This window comes from Oncorhynchus tshawytscha, linkage group LG08, assembly GCF_018296145.1.
Source record: "Oncorhynchus tshawytscha isolate Ot180627B linkage group LG08, Otsh_v2.0, whole genome shotgun sequence".
In the NCBI taxonomy this organism is placed as follows: domain Eukaryota; kingdom Metazoa; phylum Chordata; class Actinopteri; order Salmoniformes; family Salmonidae; genus Oncorhynchus; species Oncorhynchus tshawytscha.
This window is the reverse complement of record NC_056436.1, coordinates 62,227,964-62,246,713: the sequence shown is the minus strand read 5'-3', so window position 1 is coordinate 62,246,713 and position 18,750 is coordinate 62,227,964. Positions and strand designations below refer to the sequence as shown.

The 18,750-nt window shown below is 43.8% G+C and overlaps 1 protein-coding gene and 1 pseudogene across 2 annotated transcripts; both read right to left on the bottom strand.

The window, feature by feature from the left end:
• Positions 1-69: 69 nt before the first annotated feature.
• On the bottom strand, positions 70-2,968 carry LOC112256147 (annotated as a pseudogene).
• Positions 2,969-3,042: 74 nt separating this feature from the next.
• LOC112256145 (V-type proton ATPase 116 kDa subunit a3) lies at positions 3,043-14,778 on the bottom strand. 2 transcript variants are annotated; one of them, XM_024429165.2, is made up of 20 exons: positions 14,754-14,778; positions 9,135-9,269; positions 8,849-8,927; positions 8,441-8,685; positions 8,266-8,330; positions 7,980-8,106; positions 7,805-7,884; positions 7,591-7,684; positions 7,197-7,409; positions 6,872-7,022; positions 6,597-6,736; positions 6,329-6,486; positions 6,126-6,216; positions 5,784-5,902; positions 5,321-5,534; positions 4,981-5,091; positions 4,776-4,862; positions 4,496-4,616; positions 4,190-4,361; positions 3,043-4,052 (listed from the first exon to the last, which is right to left on the bottom strand). In XM_024429165.2, exons 2-20 carry the CDS (start codon positions 9,249-9,251, stop codon positions 3,959-3,961), a joined length of 2,478 nt encoding a protein of 825 aa, XP_024284933.1. In that variant the 5' UTR covers positions 9,252-9,269; positions 14,754-14,778; the 3' UTR covers positions 3,043-3,958. The 2 variants fall into 2 exon arrangements, with proteins under 2 accessions (XP_024284933.1, XP_024284932.1); XM_024429164.2 differs by lacking the exon at positions 14,754-14,778 and adding an exon at positions 14,518-14,647.
• Between the last annotated feature and the right edge of the window lie 3,972 nt (positions 14,779-18,750).

Here is an 18,750-nt window from a genome sequence, read left to right as displayed (position 1 = left end):
AATTGTGTATGACCAAAGCTTAGTATTTCTGGTTAGACTTACCTACTGTCACTGAAGTTGGAATGTATGTACATTATCATACCGCATGTGTAGTGTGCCCTCCTTCTCTCCTCATGACCTATGACCTCTATGCAATAATTAATTTGTCTTCTCTGAATTTGAGGCTGCCAGTTCAGGTTGTGTATTTTAAGTGCCCTTATTTTATGGGTTTTCTTTTTTACAAACGCACATACAAGCTAGATCTTTTTAGAGTTTATGAAAATGGCATGCTGTCTCAATGATCCAAAACTTGAATTTTCTCACTGAGGTTTCAAAATAGTAATGTTGAGTGACTGTTTTAAGCTGTGTTATTATTCTGGACCAATTCATGACCAATCCAAGGGCACCAGACTGTTTGCCAATTGTGTTCCTCTGTGCCAATGAACTTTCTGTCCTTGAGTTTTAGGGCCCAATTCAATCAGATCTGCTTCAGCAAACAGCCGCGTAGCTAATATTTTGTGTGTTGGACAAGTGTGTTGGAGGTAGACCTTCGTTAGAGCTGTCAAATTCACAAGTGGCTCCCAGCATGCAGTCGCATTAAGAAAAAACCCATGCAGACTTGTTTACAAGTTGGGACACTGGAATGTGAGATGTAATCCACACTTCGATTATGCTGATTTAGAAACCCTCATTTATTTTGTTAAATGATTTTTCAATTTGAGCGTAATTATTTCTATATAGCCTTCACGTTCTCATTCTGAACTTCTAACGTGAGTGCAGCGGATTTTGTTACAATGATGGAGCAGAGGGTCACTGATTTGACAGTTCCACTCACCTGCGACACCACCAAAACATCCGCTAAGCGATTGCCTGCTGTCGCCGGTTAACGCTTGAACTGATTGAATGTAAGCCTTAATCTAAAGACAACAGATTTGAGGATCATTAGAAAACTCGTACCCTCTTTTTAAAAATTTTTAATCTTGGGTGTTAAATCCCTTTAAGTTATTGGAGATGTTTTTATTTCTTTTTTTTTATATTTCACTGTCGTTCCACAAATAGCCTTGCTGTAAGAGTGCCTTGGACGTGGGACCTAAATAACCAAGTTATTTCCCGAATACACAGACCCTGATTTAAAGTATTTATGATATCTACGGTATATTGCTATTTCTCCGAGCTGGTGGCTTTTTTTCATATTGTTTTAACGGTTTGTCTTCATGACCAGCGTGCATGTTAGCATGATTTTGTTCAGGTTACGGTTTTTGTGTCTATTTTGGACTTTTGAGGTAGTTTTGGCATTATGGTGAAAGTTTCTGAACTTTCCTCAGTTAAACTGAATGGTTCTTCATGCTGATTTCTTTATCGATCCATTTTTTTTTAAAGTCTTCAGCTGGCTGTGTTTTTATATTCATCATTGAAACAAGTTTCCACCACATCATCATCCCATTGACACTGCCTGAGCCGAACTCTGCTGTACTGCAATCAAATCCATCAATGACCTGTATCTGTCATTGTTCTGGATAAGTGTTATCTCCCCCACTGTTTTCAGCACATTTGTTTACAGCTATACTGTATGAGTGAATAAATGTTTCAGAGTTACCAATGTCATGTTCAGTTGTCTGCCTTTTTTAAATGGAATTATACAATGTTTTCTGTGTACTTGTCAACACGATACAACAAACAGGAAAAAAATGGATATTTTGTTGGCTTGACTTAGAGCCTTTAGTTATTTTTGGTATTTACATAATACTAGTATAATGGAAACTTTTGGCCCCTAAAGTCAGGTCCCGATGACTTTTTGTCATGGTTCACTTGAGTAACTCCTCCCTCTTTCATCGCTGTCTGAAATGACTGAACCTGAAGGGGGGGAAAAAGTCAAACAGCCTGTTGTCTCATACACACATGGATGACTTGACAGTCCTTTGGTCAAAATCCCTATATAATTTGATACTGCCTCTATGTACTGCATCAGGACTACTGCAACATGGACTGTCTCAAACATATGCCTGTATTTACAGCATCAGAGCAGTACTGCCAGGGGTTGTGTCTGTACACCATCCTAATGATGCCAGCCTAAAGACACCTCTGTGCCAGCACCTCGCCCACAGCCTGGCTGGCTGCAAGCTCGCACTTCAAGGCACACTCTTTGGTGGAACACAACAGTACAGGGACTGGATCACTGTTGGCAAACACCTCTGCTGTCACGTGGTGCTGGGAGCACCAACCTGAAGGAAATGGGGGTAGAGGTGGAGAAGCAAGGGATGACAGCTGTAGAGAAGAGGGGGAAAAGGCAAGAGGAGTTAAAGTACATCTGTCCAAGTATGAACGGGCACAGAGGTAGCCACACCTATGGTAGAACTTTTGAGAAGGCCAAGTTGTTCTCCAGCCCCTGTCCTTCAACGCTAAAGCCATCTGCTCCAGGTTCCGCGGGTTTCTGTTCAGGAACGATGGCTTCATTATCTACAGTGGGCTCGGGTTGGGGCGCTGCCTGGCTCATACAACGGACTGCAGAGAGAACAGGGGGATTAAAATAGAGCACGGAGGAGTATAGAGCAGCTTTAGGAACATGCTAATCAAAAATTAATTTTCATATACATTAGGATTTACACAACACATTTGGCATCAACGGAGATCAGTATTTTATTACCCGATTTGAGATGAGTGGTTCTGTAATCAACCATTAACTATCACCTTTGAATTAGTAATATTCGCACATTTCGACTTAATTCACCCAACATCGTATGTGGTCATATATGATTAATAAAGTTCAGACTATACTTGATCATCCACTGTAGCGACTCATAAAATAGAAAAATATTCAATAAACATTCGCCTTGACATCTGTGCCGCCATCTTTTACAATTGACATCCGGTTCAGTGTCCCCTCTCGCCACAGTGAGGCACTGTTGCGTTACACCACAACTCACTTAGATGGAAGTGAGAATTCAATAAAATCAAATGAAACCAATATCAGTTCATGTCCATAATTTAGAAAATGGCCTCTTCGACTCATTTCTACAATAGGAATACCAAGTCACGAAGTAAAACGTACACCCACACAAGAACTGTAAGAAAAAAAAACAGCTTCAATTTTATTTCAGCCATAGAGTTTATCACACTGATAGTAAAAACAAAGACAGCATGATGTGAACCAGGATACAGAGAATGCGGCAGACTAACAGTTGTTCCTAAAGGCTTGAATATGTTCCATGAGCAGTCTTAGTGACTAATGAACAGATAAGGCCTGATTACAAACATTTAAAAAAAATAGATGGGCTCAAAGGCACACAAATCAAGTTTATCTTTGGAAAAACATTGATCTTCTTTCAGATGGTTCTCTGCACATATCAGACATAATGTGAATGACATAGTTGACAAGTTTCCTTTCCATAATCATTAACCGTGTCCAACTAGACATAAGAAACTGGAGGTGTTGATTACCATGAAGGGTCCCTCACATGACCAAAAACAAAAGCAGAGCAACCATCATGTCTACTTTGATTCTCTTTCAGACCAGATGTGTTACGACAACCGGTGTCCTTTATAGACTGAGATCACTTTCATCATGTGTGAAAGTCAATAGCAACCATTTCCTGAGTTATTCAAACAAACACTATGAAGAAATTACAACAGTTTTCAAATCATGCTTAGAATGATAAACTAAGAGAATGTGAATGATAAAAAAACATGTATTATCTAAATGTACATCACTGGAAGCAACACATGGTCAGTCCATAGAAGGAACAACATAGATATTCTGATCACACAACATGCATGCTGAAATGGGCACATAAACAATCAATAACATTGCAAAGTCCTCAATGCATTCTTGGACATTGAACAAGTTCTTCAAACACCAAGCTTTCAATAAAAGAGAGCAATCATTCTCAAATGTGCAGGGGAGCGATAGGTGCAGAGCAAGTGACTGATTGAATAATTAACATAACCATTTGGCAAACATTTAAAACTGTCAATAAATTGATCACATAGCGGACGAGGCATTGATTAGGGAAGAGAAGGCGAAAGGGTTCAGCTTGTAGCCTGTTCCGCTGTAGAACTTATTCTGGAACTCCACCCTAGGAGACAAACAAAGAAAAATCAACAGACAATATTGCACATAATATATTAACTCCAATCTTCGTCACACACTCCTCTCGTTCACTCATTCTGTCTTTCCCCCCCAACCATCTCCCTCCATCCCCCAATCTCTTACCAGTGCAGACGTAAGGCATGCAGGAAGGCAGACAGGCCCTCCATGACCAGGAGGATGGAGACTGTCAGCACAGCGAAGAAGGAAAAGACTACAAACAGGACCACAGATCCCATGTAGCCTTGCCCGTTTAGGGCGATACGCATCACCATCACCCAGAGCACCTCTGACAGCTCTGGAGGGACAGAGGGGGAACACACGAAATAGGAGCTACAGCGAGTTAGTACTATTTAAAAATATGAGTCAGTTTGTGGTGAGTCACTAGAAATCAGTGGAGAACGAGGGTGTGTGTGTGTGTGTGTGACTCACGTGCATGTGCAAGACTCAGGGCCCACAGTCGTAGGTAAGAGGCCGTGTTGGAGATGCAGCCTAGACAGTACTCTATGGTGTGGATGGCCTGGTGCATGAACACATCAGCAGCATCAAACTCCTACAGACACAGAGAATGTGCTATTTTTTTTTTTTTTTTTTAAAGGGGGGTGAAAAGTTGGCTGACTGAGTAATACGTTAAACGTGTCACTAGCTAAGCCTCTGCGAACACAGGAATAGAGCTAGCATAGGTAACAATGTGATAAGGCCCCCTTTCCACCTCCTCTCTGTGACTCCCGGTCTCCACCTCTCCCTGATGAGCGTTGATGGAATTGTTCTCAGCTAACAGGGGGCGGCTCTCTCCTGCCTGGAGGACACACAATCACACCAGACCAACTCACATACAGAAGAAACAAAGTGATGCTAGATACTTACAATAAAATCAATACACTTAGCAAAAGCTCAGCCAGAGTCAAGTTGCTCACCATGTGCCAGTGGTTCCTCTTGTGTGTGATGTATTGATGGATGGGTTTCCCCAGCAGTAGGACTGGAACAGAACACAGCGCCAGTATCACCAGGACCTTCTGCACCACCATCTACAGTGCAGAGAGCGGGAGTTAGAACATCACCACATAGTGGCAGGTTGTACTCAGGGGTGAGCATGCTACCATACCATTGTTTTCCTAAATATTATGTTTTCAAGGACTCAGCAAACATTAAGCATACTTTAAACAAGTATCTTGTAGTGAGCCCGTTGTGTGCCGTTCCATACATATACTGTAATCGTCCCAAACAGTGGGAGGTTTCCCTACAAAACACACACACCTGTCCTTTGTAGAGGGGCGGGTTATCCTTGTTCACTGTGAATAGGAACATGTCTATGAAGTGGATGAGGATGCTGGGGGTGAAGTTAGAGTGGGCCGTGTCAAAGGCCAGCCACTTGAAGATGACCATGAAGACCAGGTAACCAAACAGACACAGCATGAAGAACAGCTCTGGGATCAGTACCAGGAATACACTGCTCAACTGGTTGAAGTGTCTGGAGCGAGAGAGAGAGAGGGATGGGAGAGAGAAGGATGGGTAGAGAGAAAGGGATGAAAAGAGAGCCAAAGAGGTGGGTGGGTAGAGGGAATCATAGGTTTAAGAGAAAGGAATGCATAGGCAAAGTATTGGTTTGAGTAGAGAGAGAGTAGGGATAGCAGGAGAGGGACGGTGAGAAAATTAGTAGATTACAGCGATAGTCCCTTGCATTTCAATACACACACAAACTAACGCAATGTTCCTTCACTTGTAGTTGAAGAAGGACAGACAGACTCCGAAGGTCATGTGGATCACCCCGATGATGACGGACATCTTCATCTTGTAGGAGTTAAGGAATGTCAGGTGGTTGTTGGACAGACCCCAGATCTGAGGACCACACAGCACAGTTACTCATTATAACTGAGTCATGGAAACAATCACAGGAAGAAGAGAGCGAGAGAGAGCGCGAGAGTGAGAGAGAGCGCGAGAGAGAGAGCGCGAGAGAGAGAGCGCGAGAGAGAGAGCGCGAGAGAGAGAGCGCGAGAGAGAGAGCGCGAGAGAGAGAGCGCGAGAGAGAGAGCGCGAGAGAGAGAGCGCTGGATTTCCATACCGGGTCGATGCCAAAAGGATAGGGTCCTGTAAAAACCCCAGTGATGTTCGGGTCCAGGGACAGGAAGTTGTTCCCTTTAAGAGTTGCTGAACTGAGCAAGAGAGAGATACAGAACTCAAATATTTTAAAAACATACAGGGACAATGAGAAAAAGGATTGTGGAGCTGTTACGCAGGTGTGAGTGATGCGGCATGTGTCCTTACCTCCACTCTCCGCTATCGAACATGGGTCGTACGTGCCAGCCGGAGCTGAAGGGGCTGAGTCCTCTGCTGAAACACTCGTTGTAGATGGCCCCAGTGTAGACAGAGAACAGTCCCATCAACAGGATCAGATAGCGTCCTCCAAACATCATCCGCCAGATCTAAACCACACAGAGACGTTATATTAGGACTGTTCCTCTCAATCAGTAGAATTGTCACTCTCTCAATTTAAAGTGTGTGTATGAAAGAGTGTGACGCATGTGTGTGCAACCTCATTGGTGTTGTTCCGGAGTTTGGGGTCCTTCTCCTCCAGGACCATCCAGAGGGCAGCCAGGAACATCAGCAGGCCGTGACCGACGTCCCCAAACATCACCGCAAACAGGAAGGGGAACGTGATGATGGTGTACACGGCTATGGAGAACGGGAATAAGAGGGTTGAGCGAGAGAACGAGAGATAATATTACTGATCATTTACATATACTAGAGGTGGTTCTTCCCTGGGTTGGTCTGTTGGCAGTTTGAAGTGATACATGTATTGATTGATACCTGGGTTAACCTCACGGTAACTGGCCACTCCATAAGCCTCTACGATGCTCTGGAAGCCGGCCGTGAAGGAGTTGGTAGGGAACAGGGTGGGAGGAGGGGTGGAGCATGGGAGGCGGTTGTAGAACGAGTCCATCCCACTGCCACTCTTCCTCTGATAGGGGGAGAGCCAGAGAGAAAATGAAGGGGCTTAAAGTCACACACTTTTGGGGTACGTTGAAAAATGACATCCATTCCTCAGTTTAAACAGCATGACCAAAGACAACCCTCTCTTGTTGCCTTGCATCTTGCTTGGTTACTCAATCTCCCCTTCTCTCTCTCCCCTCACCCCTCCTTCTCTCAGGGCACTCTGTAGTTCAGGCAGCTTGCTGACGGGACACCAGGCTTCAGCGATCAGACACTTGTCGGTGACGGAGGGGCTGCAGAGGTTCAGCACAGCCTGGACAGCCTTAGACTTCTGGACCCGCACCTTCCACTGGGGCAGCACAGCTACAGCACGCACCAACAGCTGCTGGAGGTAGTGCTCTGTCTGGGACAGGACCTGGGGTAGGAGGGAGGGGGTGAAGGAGGACGAGGGATGGATTAGAGATGGAGTGTGAGGCAACTTTAAAAGTAAATGTTCGCTCACTGTTTGCTGTTCCCAATGTGATTCTTATTGAAGTTGGAGATACAGCCACACAGATGAAGATTAATGCGTTTTATACAGTGGTAGTCTGCCTTACAGATTTGATGTCTTCAATTCTGCCCTGCAGTCCCTGGAGAATCTCCTCTCTCTCTGTGGGGCTGTCGGGGTACACAAATGTCTGTGTGTGGAAGCTGGGAATGCAAGTTATTGAGGAGGTGCAAGAAAGACATGGGTCATTAAACAAGCATTTACATGAACCACTGCAATGTGTCAAATATCACAACGAAGGAGAAGTGGACAGGTTTACTCACCAATCACAGATCTTCTTGACCTTCTGTCCGATCTGATCTCCCCAGTAGGATATGAGGAACACCGTCCACTGCATCTCCCCCTGCCATCACATATTAGAAGCGTTGACTCACTGACCATCTTACTTGCTACTCTACTTTTACTATAGAGCTCCTCTTCCTTTCTTCCTCTCCTCACCGTGACAGGATGCTCTAGTTGCTCCTCCATCTCTCTGAAGTCCACGATGATGTAACCACGGCACGCTCGCCATAGCAATCGCTCGAACGAAGGGACTTTCCAGGGGTGGACCACACCGGCCACAAAACTGAAAACGAGAGAGGGATGGGAGAAATAAACAAAACAAGGTAAGTTGGCATAAAGAGGATGTTGACCAACTGGAATATGGAAATCAGTCATTGTCCAGAGCCAATGTAAAAAAATAAGTGGAAAGACACTGGCAATCGCTTTGACCAATGAGGTTGACCTGAGGTGGACATCCTGTCGGTTAGGCTCCAATATGCCTACTGTTTCCAGTGGAGGCGGCGGACCCTGTGAGAGGGAACAATAAAAAGAGTCATGAGATTGTAGTTCTCCACTTTAATACATCCAAACAGTAGTTGTAGTTCTGAGGGAGTGGGTCTGGGTGGTGTAGTTCTGACCTGTGAGGAAGTGAGGGAGTGGGTCTGGGTGAGAACCCCTTTGTATTGGCTGAGCTGGGTCATCTGGGCTCTGAGACTGTCTCTGTTCCTGGACACCTCTTTGAGCTCCCTGGCCAGCCTCTCACTCTCTTCCTCAATGGTGAGTAGGTCTCTGGGCTGGGGGGCTGAGGGTGTCGGGCAGGGGGAAGGGAGGGGGCCATGGAGGGGGGGCCACAGAGACCGATTGATCTCCTGCTCCAGGAACGCTGAGTGGAGAGAAGGATGAAAAGAGAGAGATGGAGGGAGAGATGTAAGGAGAGAAAGTCAAATGCATAGGAGACAACTGTCAAACATCATTTTCTTGTATTAGGATAGCTTTAATGAGAGGCCTCGTTTTAGGAGCCGATAGTGAGGGATCTAGATACTTACAGAAGGTTTTCTCCAGTTCCTCACATCGTCTCACCTCCCCCACAAACTTCCTCTGGAAGGAGTTGACGTTGGGGTTCAACTGATTCACCACAGAGGGAAGAGTACAACAGACACAGTTAGTTACTCATAAGTTACTCACACGAGGCTTTACTTCACGTCAGCTAATGTCGCTAATTTCAAACTTAACAGCAAGATGGTAGAGACATTAGTTACAGCTACGGTTTCTGAGACAGTCATTCTTAGTGAAGATCCTTGACCTCGTTTGTCTTGTGAGAACAGAACTCACATCTCTGAACTCAACCAGGCCCAGTTCTCCCAGTTCACTGACACAGTTGTAGGCTGAACCAGACTGGAGGAAGAGCTGCACCAGGCACACCTCCTCACTGCGGAACATAGAACCCATCGCCACCTAGAGATAGGCCTGGAGGGAGAGGGAAAAGGGGGGAGAGTAAGAAGGTAAAGAGACAGGGAGATGGAAAGGAGATAGGATAGAATCAGTGAATAGATAAAAGTAGTGAAGGATAAGGTGAGAGAAATGGTATTAGTGTATGGCGGTTGCTTCAAAAATCAGGTGACCGCTGACAGTTGCAGATAAGGGAAAGACAAAGTGCATTCTTCCCCCTATGACTAACTGAAAAAGTCACATGAATTGCGACAGTGGAATTTCCACTCAAGCTGCACTTCACAACGAATTAAATTCTGACCACAAGTCAGTGCAAAGGCGTCAATACAGCACCCTTGATGTGGGTCACTAAAATAGGTTAAACCATAGACATTTAGACTGGGGAGAGACTGAACCAAGATCATCCGTGTACATTTTTTGGCCAATTGATTATTATTATTTTTTTTTAAAATGTTTGTTCCAGTTTTTGGCATATAAACACTTGATATTTAGAATTTCACAATTGGGTTGGGTTAAATGTGGAATGTCTGTCACTAGCCAAATGCAAACAAACACTTCCTGTTCCTTCAAAATAGCAGTTCACCCGTAACCTAATTTTATTCATCTAAAGTAATCTATTAATACATCCATCAATCCTGACAGGTATATTTCTCCATTTCTATTTAAGATAGTCACAACAATTTAATTAATACTTTTGAATCACTACGCTTTGTTTACGGTTACATTGCATTTTACCCACCAACCAGCAGTCAAATCCTTGCTTCCTGTCTTCATTTCACAGGGTACCAGTACCGAGTCGATGTGCAGGGGTACAAGGTAATTGTGGTTGATATGTACAGTTGAAGTCGAAAGTTTACATACACCTTAGCCAAATACATTTATACTCAGTTTCACAATTCCTGACATTTAATCCTAGTAAAAATTCCCTGTCTTCGGTCAGTTGGGATCCCCACTTTATTTTAAGAATGTGAAATGTCAGAATAATAGTAGAGAAAATTATTTATTTCAGCTTTTATTTCTTTCATCACATTCCCAGTGGGTCAGAAGTTTACATACACTCAATTAGTATTTGGTAGCATTGCCTTTAAATTGATTGACTTGGGTCAAACGTTTTGGGTAGCCTTCCACAATAAGTTGTGAATTTTGGCCCATTCCTCCTGACAGAGCTGGTGTAACTGAGTCAGGTTTGTATGCCTCCTTGCTCGCACACGCTTTTTCAGTTCTGCCCACTAATTTTCTATAGGATTGAGGCTTTGTGATGGCCACTCCAATACCTTGACATTGTTGTCCATTTTGCCACAACTTTGGAAGTATGCTTGGGGTCATTGTCCATTTGGAAGACCTATATGCGACCAAGCTTTAACTTCCTGACTGATGTCTTGAGATGTTGCTATCCACATAATTGTTCTACCTCATGATGCCATCTCTTTTGTGAAGTGCACTAGTCCCTCCTGCAGCAAAGCACCCCCACAACATGATACTGCCCCACCCTGAGCTTCACAGTTGAAGGTGTTCTTTGGCTTGCAAGCCTCCCCTTTTTTCCTCCAAACATAACGATGGTCATTATGGCCAAACAGTTCTAGTTTTGTTTCATCAGACCAGAGGACATTTCTCCAAAAAGTATGATCTTTGTCTCCATGTGCAGTTGCAAACCGTAGTCTGACTTTTTTATGGCAGTTTTGGAGCAGTGGCTTCTTCCTTGCCGAGCGGCCTTTCAGGTTATGGCGATATAGGACTCGTTTTACTGTGGATATAGATACTTTTGACCCCGTTTCCTCCAGCATTTTCACGAGGTCCTTTGCTGTTGTTCTGGGATGGATTTGCACTTTTCACACCAAAGTGCATTCATCTCTAGGAGACAGAATGTGTCTCCTTCCTGAGCGGTATGATGGCTGCATTGTCCCATGGTGTTTATACTTGCGTACTATTGTTTGTATAGATGAACATGGTACCTTCAGGCGTTTGGAAATTGCTCCCAAGGATGAACCAGACTTGTGGAGGTCTACAATTTTTTTTCTGAGGTCTTGGCTGATTTCTTTTTGATTTTCTCATGATGTCAAGCAAAGAGGCACTACATTTGAAGGTAGGCCTTGAAATACATCCACAGATACACCTCCAATTGACTCAAATGATGTCAATAAGCCTATCAGAAGCTTCTAAAGCCACTACATCCTTTTCTGGAATTTTCCAAGCTGTTTAAAGGCACAGTCAACTTAGTGTATGTAAACTTCTGACCCACTGGAATTGTAATACAGTGAATTATGAGTGAAATAATCTGTAAACAATTGTTGGAAAAATGACTTGTGTCATGCACACAGTAGATGTCCTAACCGACTTGCCAAAACTATAGTTTGTTAACAAGAAAAACGAGTTTTAATCACTCCAACCTAAGTGTATGCATATTTCCGACTTCAACAGTACATGCAGGAATGTACTGACTAAAAACTTTACTAGCCGTCAAATCCTCTTTCCTTGTTTCCTTCATTCCTCACCATCTCAAAGCACATTGGGTGAGAGGATTGAAGGTTCCTCCCCTCAGGCCTCCTCCTCCTCCGATGTGCTTTGAAAGAGGCGAGGGATGGAGGAAACAAGGATGGAGGAAACAAGGATTTGACTGCTAGTGGGCAGGTCTGTAAAATACAATATAACCATGAAGAAAGAATGGTAATAAAATAGTCTCTATTGTGTGTCCCTCCTACTTATCTGCCATTTCAACGCTGTAAATACCAACAGGGTTCCAATTGAGTCCAGGATTAATAGCTACTCATTAAGAACCCCCAGAATCATTGTTGATATCCATTAAAGCACACATCTGATTGTCAATACAGATGAGCTTTAGGTCTTCATATGTGAGAGTGTTTAAAAGATTGGACATTTCTAAAATAATTTGTGTTCACTGTGGCACAACAAACTGGTGTGAGGAGTCTAAATCAGATGACAGGGTCTGTGTCCCTTGATAGGACAGAGGGAAGAGACCCGTGCACTTGTCTCATGAAAACACTGATTGCACCACGTGATATACAGGCTACGATCCATGATATTCCCGATAAGAAAATACACGGACACAACAATTCAATACAAAGATAAATAATCTCCAAAATTATTTATTCAAATGAGCCTTTTCCTATAAAACCATTCTAAATAGGCTACTAAAGCATTATTTGGCCACAGTGGATCATTAGCTTCCTTAAAAAAATAAGTTATGGATTGTTTTAAAATCGCATTGCTGACAGTCGTAAGGAAAGGCAACGCACGCAGCAAAGACCAAATACATGATTGTTGAGTTGCGTTCAGTGAACAGTAGAGGATCAGCCAGGCATAACGCAATATGAAAATGGTTATTGCTGTAAAGGGAAGAAAATGAAAAGAATGTTCTGTCTTTTAGATATAAAAATTCTCAATTTAACTGAGTGAACAACAGTATAGTCTATTTTATTGGCACCAACAGAGAGCATCATCAATATCCCCAACCACTCGATCATTGTTGGGTCAGTACCACTTAAAAGTTTGTTTTTGGACAATTTCCTCCTCCAGTTTAGATGGATGAAATATTCCATTTGTCTTCCCTTGTCGTATTGTATGTTTATATTGATCCATTTGTCAGGTTCAGCTTCCCTATAATTCGGCAGATTAAAAAAATATTCTGCTAATGCCTCTAGTCATAAAGTATTGTATAATTGCATGAAATGTATTTATAAAAATAAATAACTATCTTGACATTGATAGACGAACTACTAGCTATTAATAGATGACTAAATAGATAGTAGATGAACAGAAGCTTCAATGCTATACAACTCTCCTTCTGTGGCCTCCAACTGCACTTAAAACGCAGGGGAAACTAAATGCATGCTATTCAACCGATCACTGCCCGCACCTGCATCACTACTCTGGACGGCTCCGACTTAGAAAACGTGGACAACTACCTAGGTGTCTGGTTAGACTGGAAACTCTCCTTCCAGACTCACATCAAACATCTCCAATCCAAAGTTAAATCTAGAATTGGCTTCCTATAATCGCAACAAAGCATCCTTCACTCATGCTGCCAAACATACCCTCGTAAAACTGACCATCCTGATGTCATCTATAAAAATAGCCTCCAACACTCTACTCAACAATCTGGATGCAGTCTATCACAGTGCCATCCGTTTTGTCACCAAAGCCCCATACACAACCCACCATTGCGACCTGTACGCTCTCGTTGGTTGGCCCTCGCTTTGCCAAACCCACTGGCTCCAGGTCATCTACAAGTCTTTGCTAGGTAAAGCCCCGCCTTATCTCAGCTCACTGGTCACCATAGCAGCACCCACTCGTAGCACGCGCTCCAGCAGGTATATCTCACTGGTCACCCACAAAACCAATTCCTCCTTTGGTCGTCTTTACTTCCAGTTCTCTGCTGCCAATGTCTGGAACAAACTGCAAAAATCTCTGAAGCTGGAGACATATCTTCCTCACTAGCTTTAAGCACCAGCTGTCAGAGCAGCTCACAGATCACTGCACATAGCCCATCTATCTACCTACCTCATACAGTATTTATTTATTTATCTTGCTACTTTGCACCCCAGTATCTCTACTTGCACATTCATCTTCTACACATCTACCATTCCAGTATTGTAATTACTTCGCCTCCATGGCCTATTTATTGCCTTAACTTACCTCATTTGCACTCACTGTATATAGACTTTTTGTTTTCTTTTGTTCTACTGTATTATTGACTATGTTTTGTTTATTCCATGTGTAACTCTGTGTTGTTGCATGTGTCGAATTGCTACGCTTTATCTTGGCCAGGTCGCAGTTGCAAATGAGAACTTGTTCTCAACTAGCCTACCTGGTTAAATAAAGGTGAGAAAAAAAATGTTAGAACGGTGATAGGTTTGGTTTCGCTTTGCCAGAAAAGGCTCACAAAATCAAAAAGCCGCACATTCGTCCAGCGTCAATCAAATTAAAATGTATTAATTTCGCTGGGAGAGTTGCATATGTAATCACGAGACATTGTTGTTTGCAACACTGTATCTGTCCAAGTTGGCAAACGTTGCCCACCCCTCTCTTGTCTGTCAAAAACTAAAAAAGCTGATCCCGTTTTGCCACAACGTTTCCATGCAAGTTACCACAGATACAATATAAAACTCAATTAACATATAAGGCTAGATATTTCCAATGTCAGCAACTCAAATAGCCCACTAAACTACATAATGTCCAACTTTGTAGATTGACCGACCACACACGAATCTATCCTTTGTGAAAGCAGGTAGGAAATATACGATTTTACCTGTTTCCTTCAATCTGTCCAGCTCAATCGAAAACTTTTGTGTTGGCCGCTTGTGAGAGTTGGCTCAAGGTGACAGACCAGAACAAACAGCGTCAAACAAATTTTCACCGGGAAGTCACAAAGTTTCTAAACATACCGTACTGGAGCGTATTCATTTCGCCAATTCTGTTGCAAAACGTTTCTTAAACATAATCAAATGGGGCGGGATCATGAGAATGTGTCCAATAGAAACTCACGTTTTCGTTGCTGAACTTTTTCCGTTTGCTATGGTCTAAACAAATGATTACACCCCTCCCTGTCTTTGGTGAAATTATTTGGGTAGTACTGAGAGCACTTCCCATTCGGTGGCTTTATGTCACGTTACTTGTTCTCACGTGACGGTAGATACATTTTGAGTGTCAAATAACCTTCCCCTCAGTCTTTATTTGCATAGGGGAAGATAGGTCAGAGGCCTGTGGACAGTTGACAAATATACATTTAAAAACATTTAGGATTTTCTGCACTGCAGGCAAGTATAGTATAAAACGTCTATATTCTTCCCCTATCACCTCAGCCCAAATTTCTCAAGCAAAGCCCTATTCAGTGCCTTCAGAAAGTATTCACACCCCTTGACATTGTCCAAATTTTGTTGTGTTACAAAATGGGATTATCATGGATTTGTCATTTTTTCAACAATCTGCACAAAATCCTCTGTCAAAAAGAACATTTGTAAAAAATAATAATAAAATAAAACACTAATATATCTTGATTAGATAAGTATTCAACCCCCTGAATTTGGGCTCTTCTCCCAGAGTAAGACATTTAAGTGTGTTAACCCTCGCAAGGCTGTTGGCCCAGACTGTATCCCTATCTGCGTCCTCAAACCTGTTCCTTTTACTCTCGGTTCCGAACGTACTAGACGACCAGTTCTTATAACCTTTAGCTGTACCCTTATCCTACTCCTCCTCTGTTCCTCTGGTGATGTAGAGGTTAATCCAGGCCCTGCAGTGCCTAGCTCCACTCCCATTCCCCAGGTGCTCTCATTTGTTGACTTCTGTAACCATAAAAGCCTTGGTTTCATGCACGTTAACATTAGAAGCCTCCTCCCTAAGTTTGTTTAATTCACTGATTAGCACACTCTGCCAACAGCGATGTCCTAGCTGTGTCTGAATCCTGGTTTAGGAAGACCACCAAAAACCCTGAAATTTCTATCCCAACTACAACATTTTCCAACCAGATAGAACTGCCAAAGGGGGCAGAGCTGCAATCTACTGCAGAGATAGCCTGCAGAGTTCTGTCTTACTATCCAGGTCTGTACCCAAACAATTGGAGCTTCTACTTCTAAAAATTCACCTTTCCATAAACAAGTCTCTCACTTTTGCCGCTTGCTATAGACCACCCTCTGCCCCCAGCTGTGCCCTGTACACCATATGTGAATTGATTGCCCACCATCTATCTTCAGAGCTCGTGCTGCTAGGTGACCTAAACTGGGACATGGTTAACACCCCAGCCATCCTACAATCTAAACTTGATGCCCTCAATCTCACACAAAATATCAATGAACCTACCAGGTACAACCCTAAATCCGTAAACACGGGCACCCTCATAAATATCACCCTAACCAACTTGCCCTCCAAATACACCTCTGCTGTCTTCAACCAAGATCTCAGTGATCACTGCCTCATTGCCTGCATCCGTAATGGGTCTGCGGTCAAACGACCTCCACTCATCACTGTCAAACGCTCCCTAAAAAACTTCAGCGATCAGGCCTTTCTAAATGACCTGGCCCGGGTATCCTGGAAGGATATTGACCTCATCCCGTCAGTAGAGGATGCCTGGATATTCTTTAAAAGTGCCTTCCTCACCATCTTAAATAAGCATGTCCCATTCAAAAAAATTAGAACCAGGAACAGATATAGCCTTTGGTTCACTCCAGACATGGCTGCCCTTGACCAGCACAAAAACATCCTGTGGCGTACTGCATTAGCATCGAATAGCCCCTGTCATATGCAACTTTTCAGGGAAGTTAGGAACCAATATACACAGCCCGTTAGGAAAGCAAAGGCTAGCTTTTTCAAACAGAAATTTGCATCCTTTAGCACAAACTCAAAAAAGATCAGGGACACTGTAAAGTCCATGGAGAATAAGAGCACCTCCTCCCAGCTGCCCACTGCACTGAGGCTAGGAAACACAGTCACCACCAATAAATCCACGATAATTGAGAATTTAAAAAATTCTACAGCTGGCCTGCAACCCCCACAGCAACTCGCCCAAGCCTCCCCATTTCTCCTTCACCCAAATCCAGATAGATGTTCTGAAAGAGCTGCAAAATCTGGACCCTTACAATTCAGCCGGGTTAGACAATCTCTCAAATTATTATCCAAAAATGTTGCAACCCATCATCTGAGATACCCAAAGATTGGTAAACTGCCGCGGTCATCCCCCTCTTCAAAGGGGGAGACACTCTAGACCCAAAACTGCTACAGACATATCTATCCTACACTGCCTTTCTAAGGTCTTCGATAGCCAAGTTAACAAAGATTACCAACCATTTTGAATCCTACCGTACCTTCTCTGCTATGCAATCTGGTTTCAGAGCTAGTCATGGGTGGACCTCAACCACGCTCAAGGTCCTAAACGATATCATAACCGCCATTGATAAGAGACAATACTGGGCAGCCATATTCGTCGACCTGGCCAAGGCTTTCGACTCTGTCAATCACCACATTCTTATCGGCAGACTCAACAGCCTTGGTTTCTCAAATGACTGCCTCGCCTGGTTCACCAACTACTTCTCTGATAGAGTTCAGTGTGCCAAATCGGAGGGCCTGTTGTCCGGACCTCTGGCAGGCTCTATGGGGGTGCCACAGGGTTCAATTCTCGGGCTGACTCTCTTCTCTGTATACATCAATGATGTCGCTCTTGCTGCTAGTGATTCTCTGATCCACCTCTATGCAGACGACACAATTCTGTATACTTCTGGCCCTTTTTTGGATCCTGTGTTAACTAACCTCCAGACGAGCTTCAATGCCATACAACTCTCCTTCCGTGGCCTCCAACTGCTCTTAAATGCAAGTAAAACTATAAAACGAAATGCATGCTCTCCAAACGATCACTGCCAGCACCTGCAGTCTATCACAGTGCCATCCGTTTTGTCACCAAAGCCCCATATACTACCCACTACTGCGACCTGTACACTCTCGTTGGCTGGCCCTCACTTCATACTCGTCGCCAAACCCACTGGCTCCAGGTCATCTACAAGTCTTTGCTAGGTAAAGCCCCACCTTATCTCAGCTCACTGGCCACCATAGCAGCACCCACCCGTAGCACGCGCTCCAGCAGCTAAATTTCACTGGTCACCCCCGAAGCCAATTCCTCCTTTGGCCGCCTTTCCTTCCAGTTCTCTGCTGCCAATGACTGGAACGAATTGCAAAAATCACTGAAGCTGGAGACTCATATCTCCCTCACTACCTTTAAGCACCAGCTGTCAGAGCAGCTCACAGATCACTGCACCTGTACATAGCCCATCTGTAAACAGCCCATCCAACTACCTCATCCCCATACTGTATTTATTTATTTTGCTCCTTTGCACCCCAGTATCTCTATTTGCACATTCATCTTCTGCACATCTATCACTCCAGTGTTTAATTGCTATATTGTAATTACTTCACCACTATGGCCTATTTAAATAAAGGTTACATTTTTTTTTAAATTAAGCTCGTAGCCCTGGGTCTGAACCCTGCCCTGTGCAATTGGTTCTTGGACTTCCTGACGGGCCTCCCCCAGGTGGTGAAGGTAGGAAACCACACCTCCACTACGCTTATCCTCAACACTGGGGCCCCACAAGGGTGCGTGCTCTGCCCCTCCTGTACTCCCTGTTCATCCATGACTGCGAGTCCACGCTCACCTCCTACACAATCATCAAGTTAGCAGACGACACAACAGTAGTAGGCATCATTAAGATAACTCCAATTTGCATACCACCCCAACAGATCCACAGATGATGCAATCTCTACTGCACTCCACACTGCCCTTTCACACCTGGACAAAAGGAACACCTGTGAGAATGCTATTAATTGACTACAGCTCAGTGTTCAACACCATAGTGCCCTCCAAGCTCATCAATAAGCTAAGGACCCTGGGACTAAACACCTCCCTCTGCAACTGGATCCTGGACTTCCTGACGGGCCGCCCCCGGGTGGTAAGGGTAGGTAACAACACATCCGCCACACTGATCCTCAACACAGGGGCCCT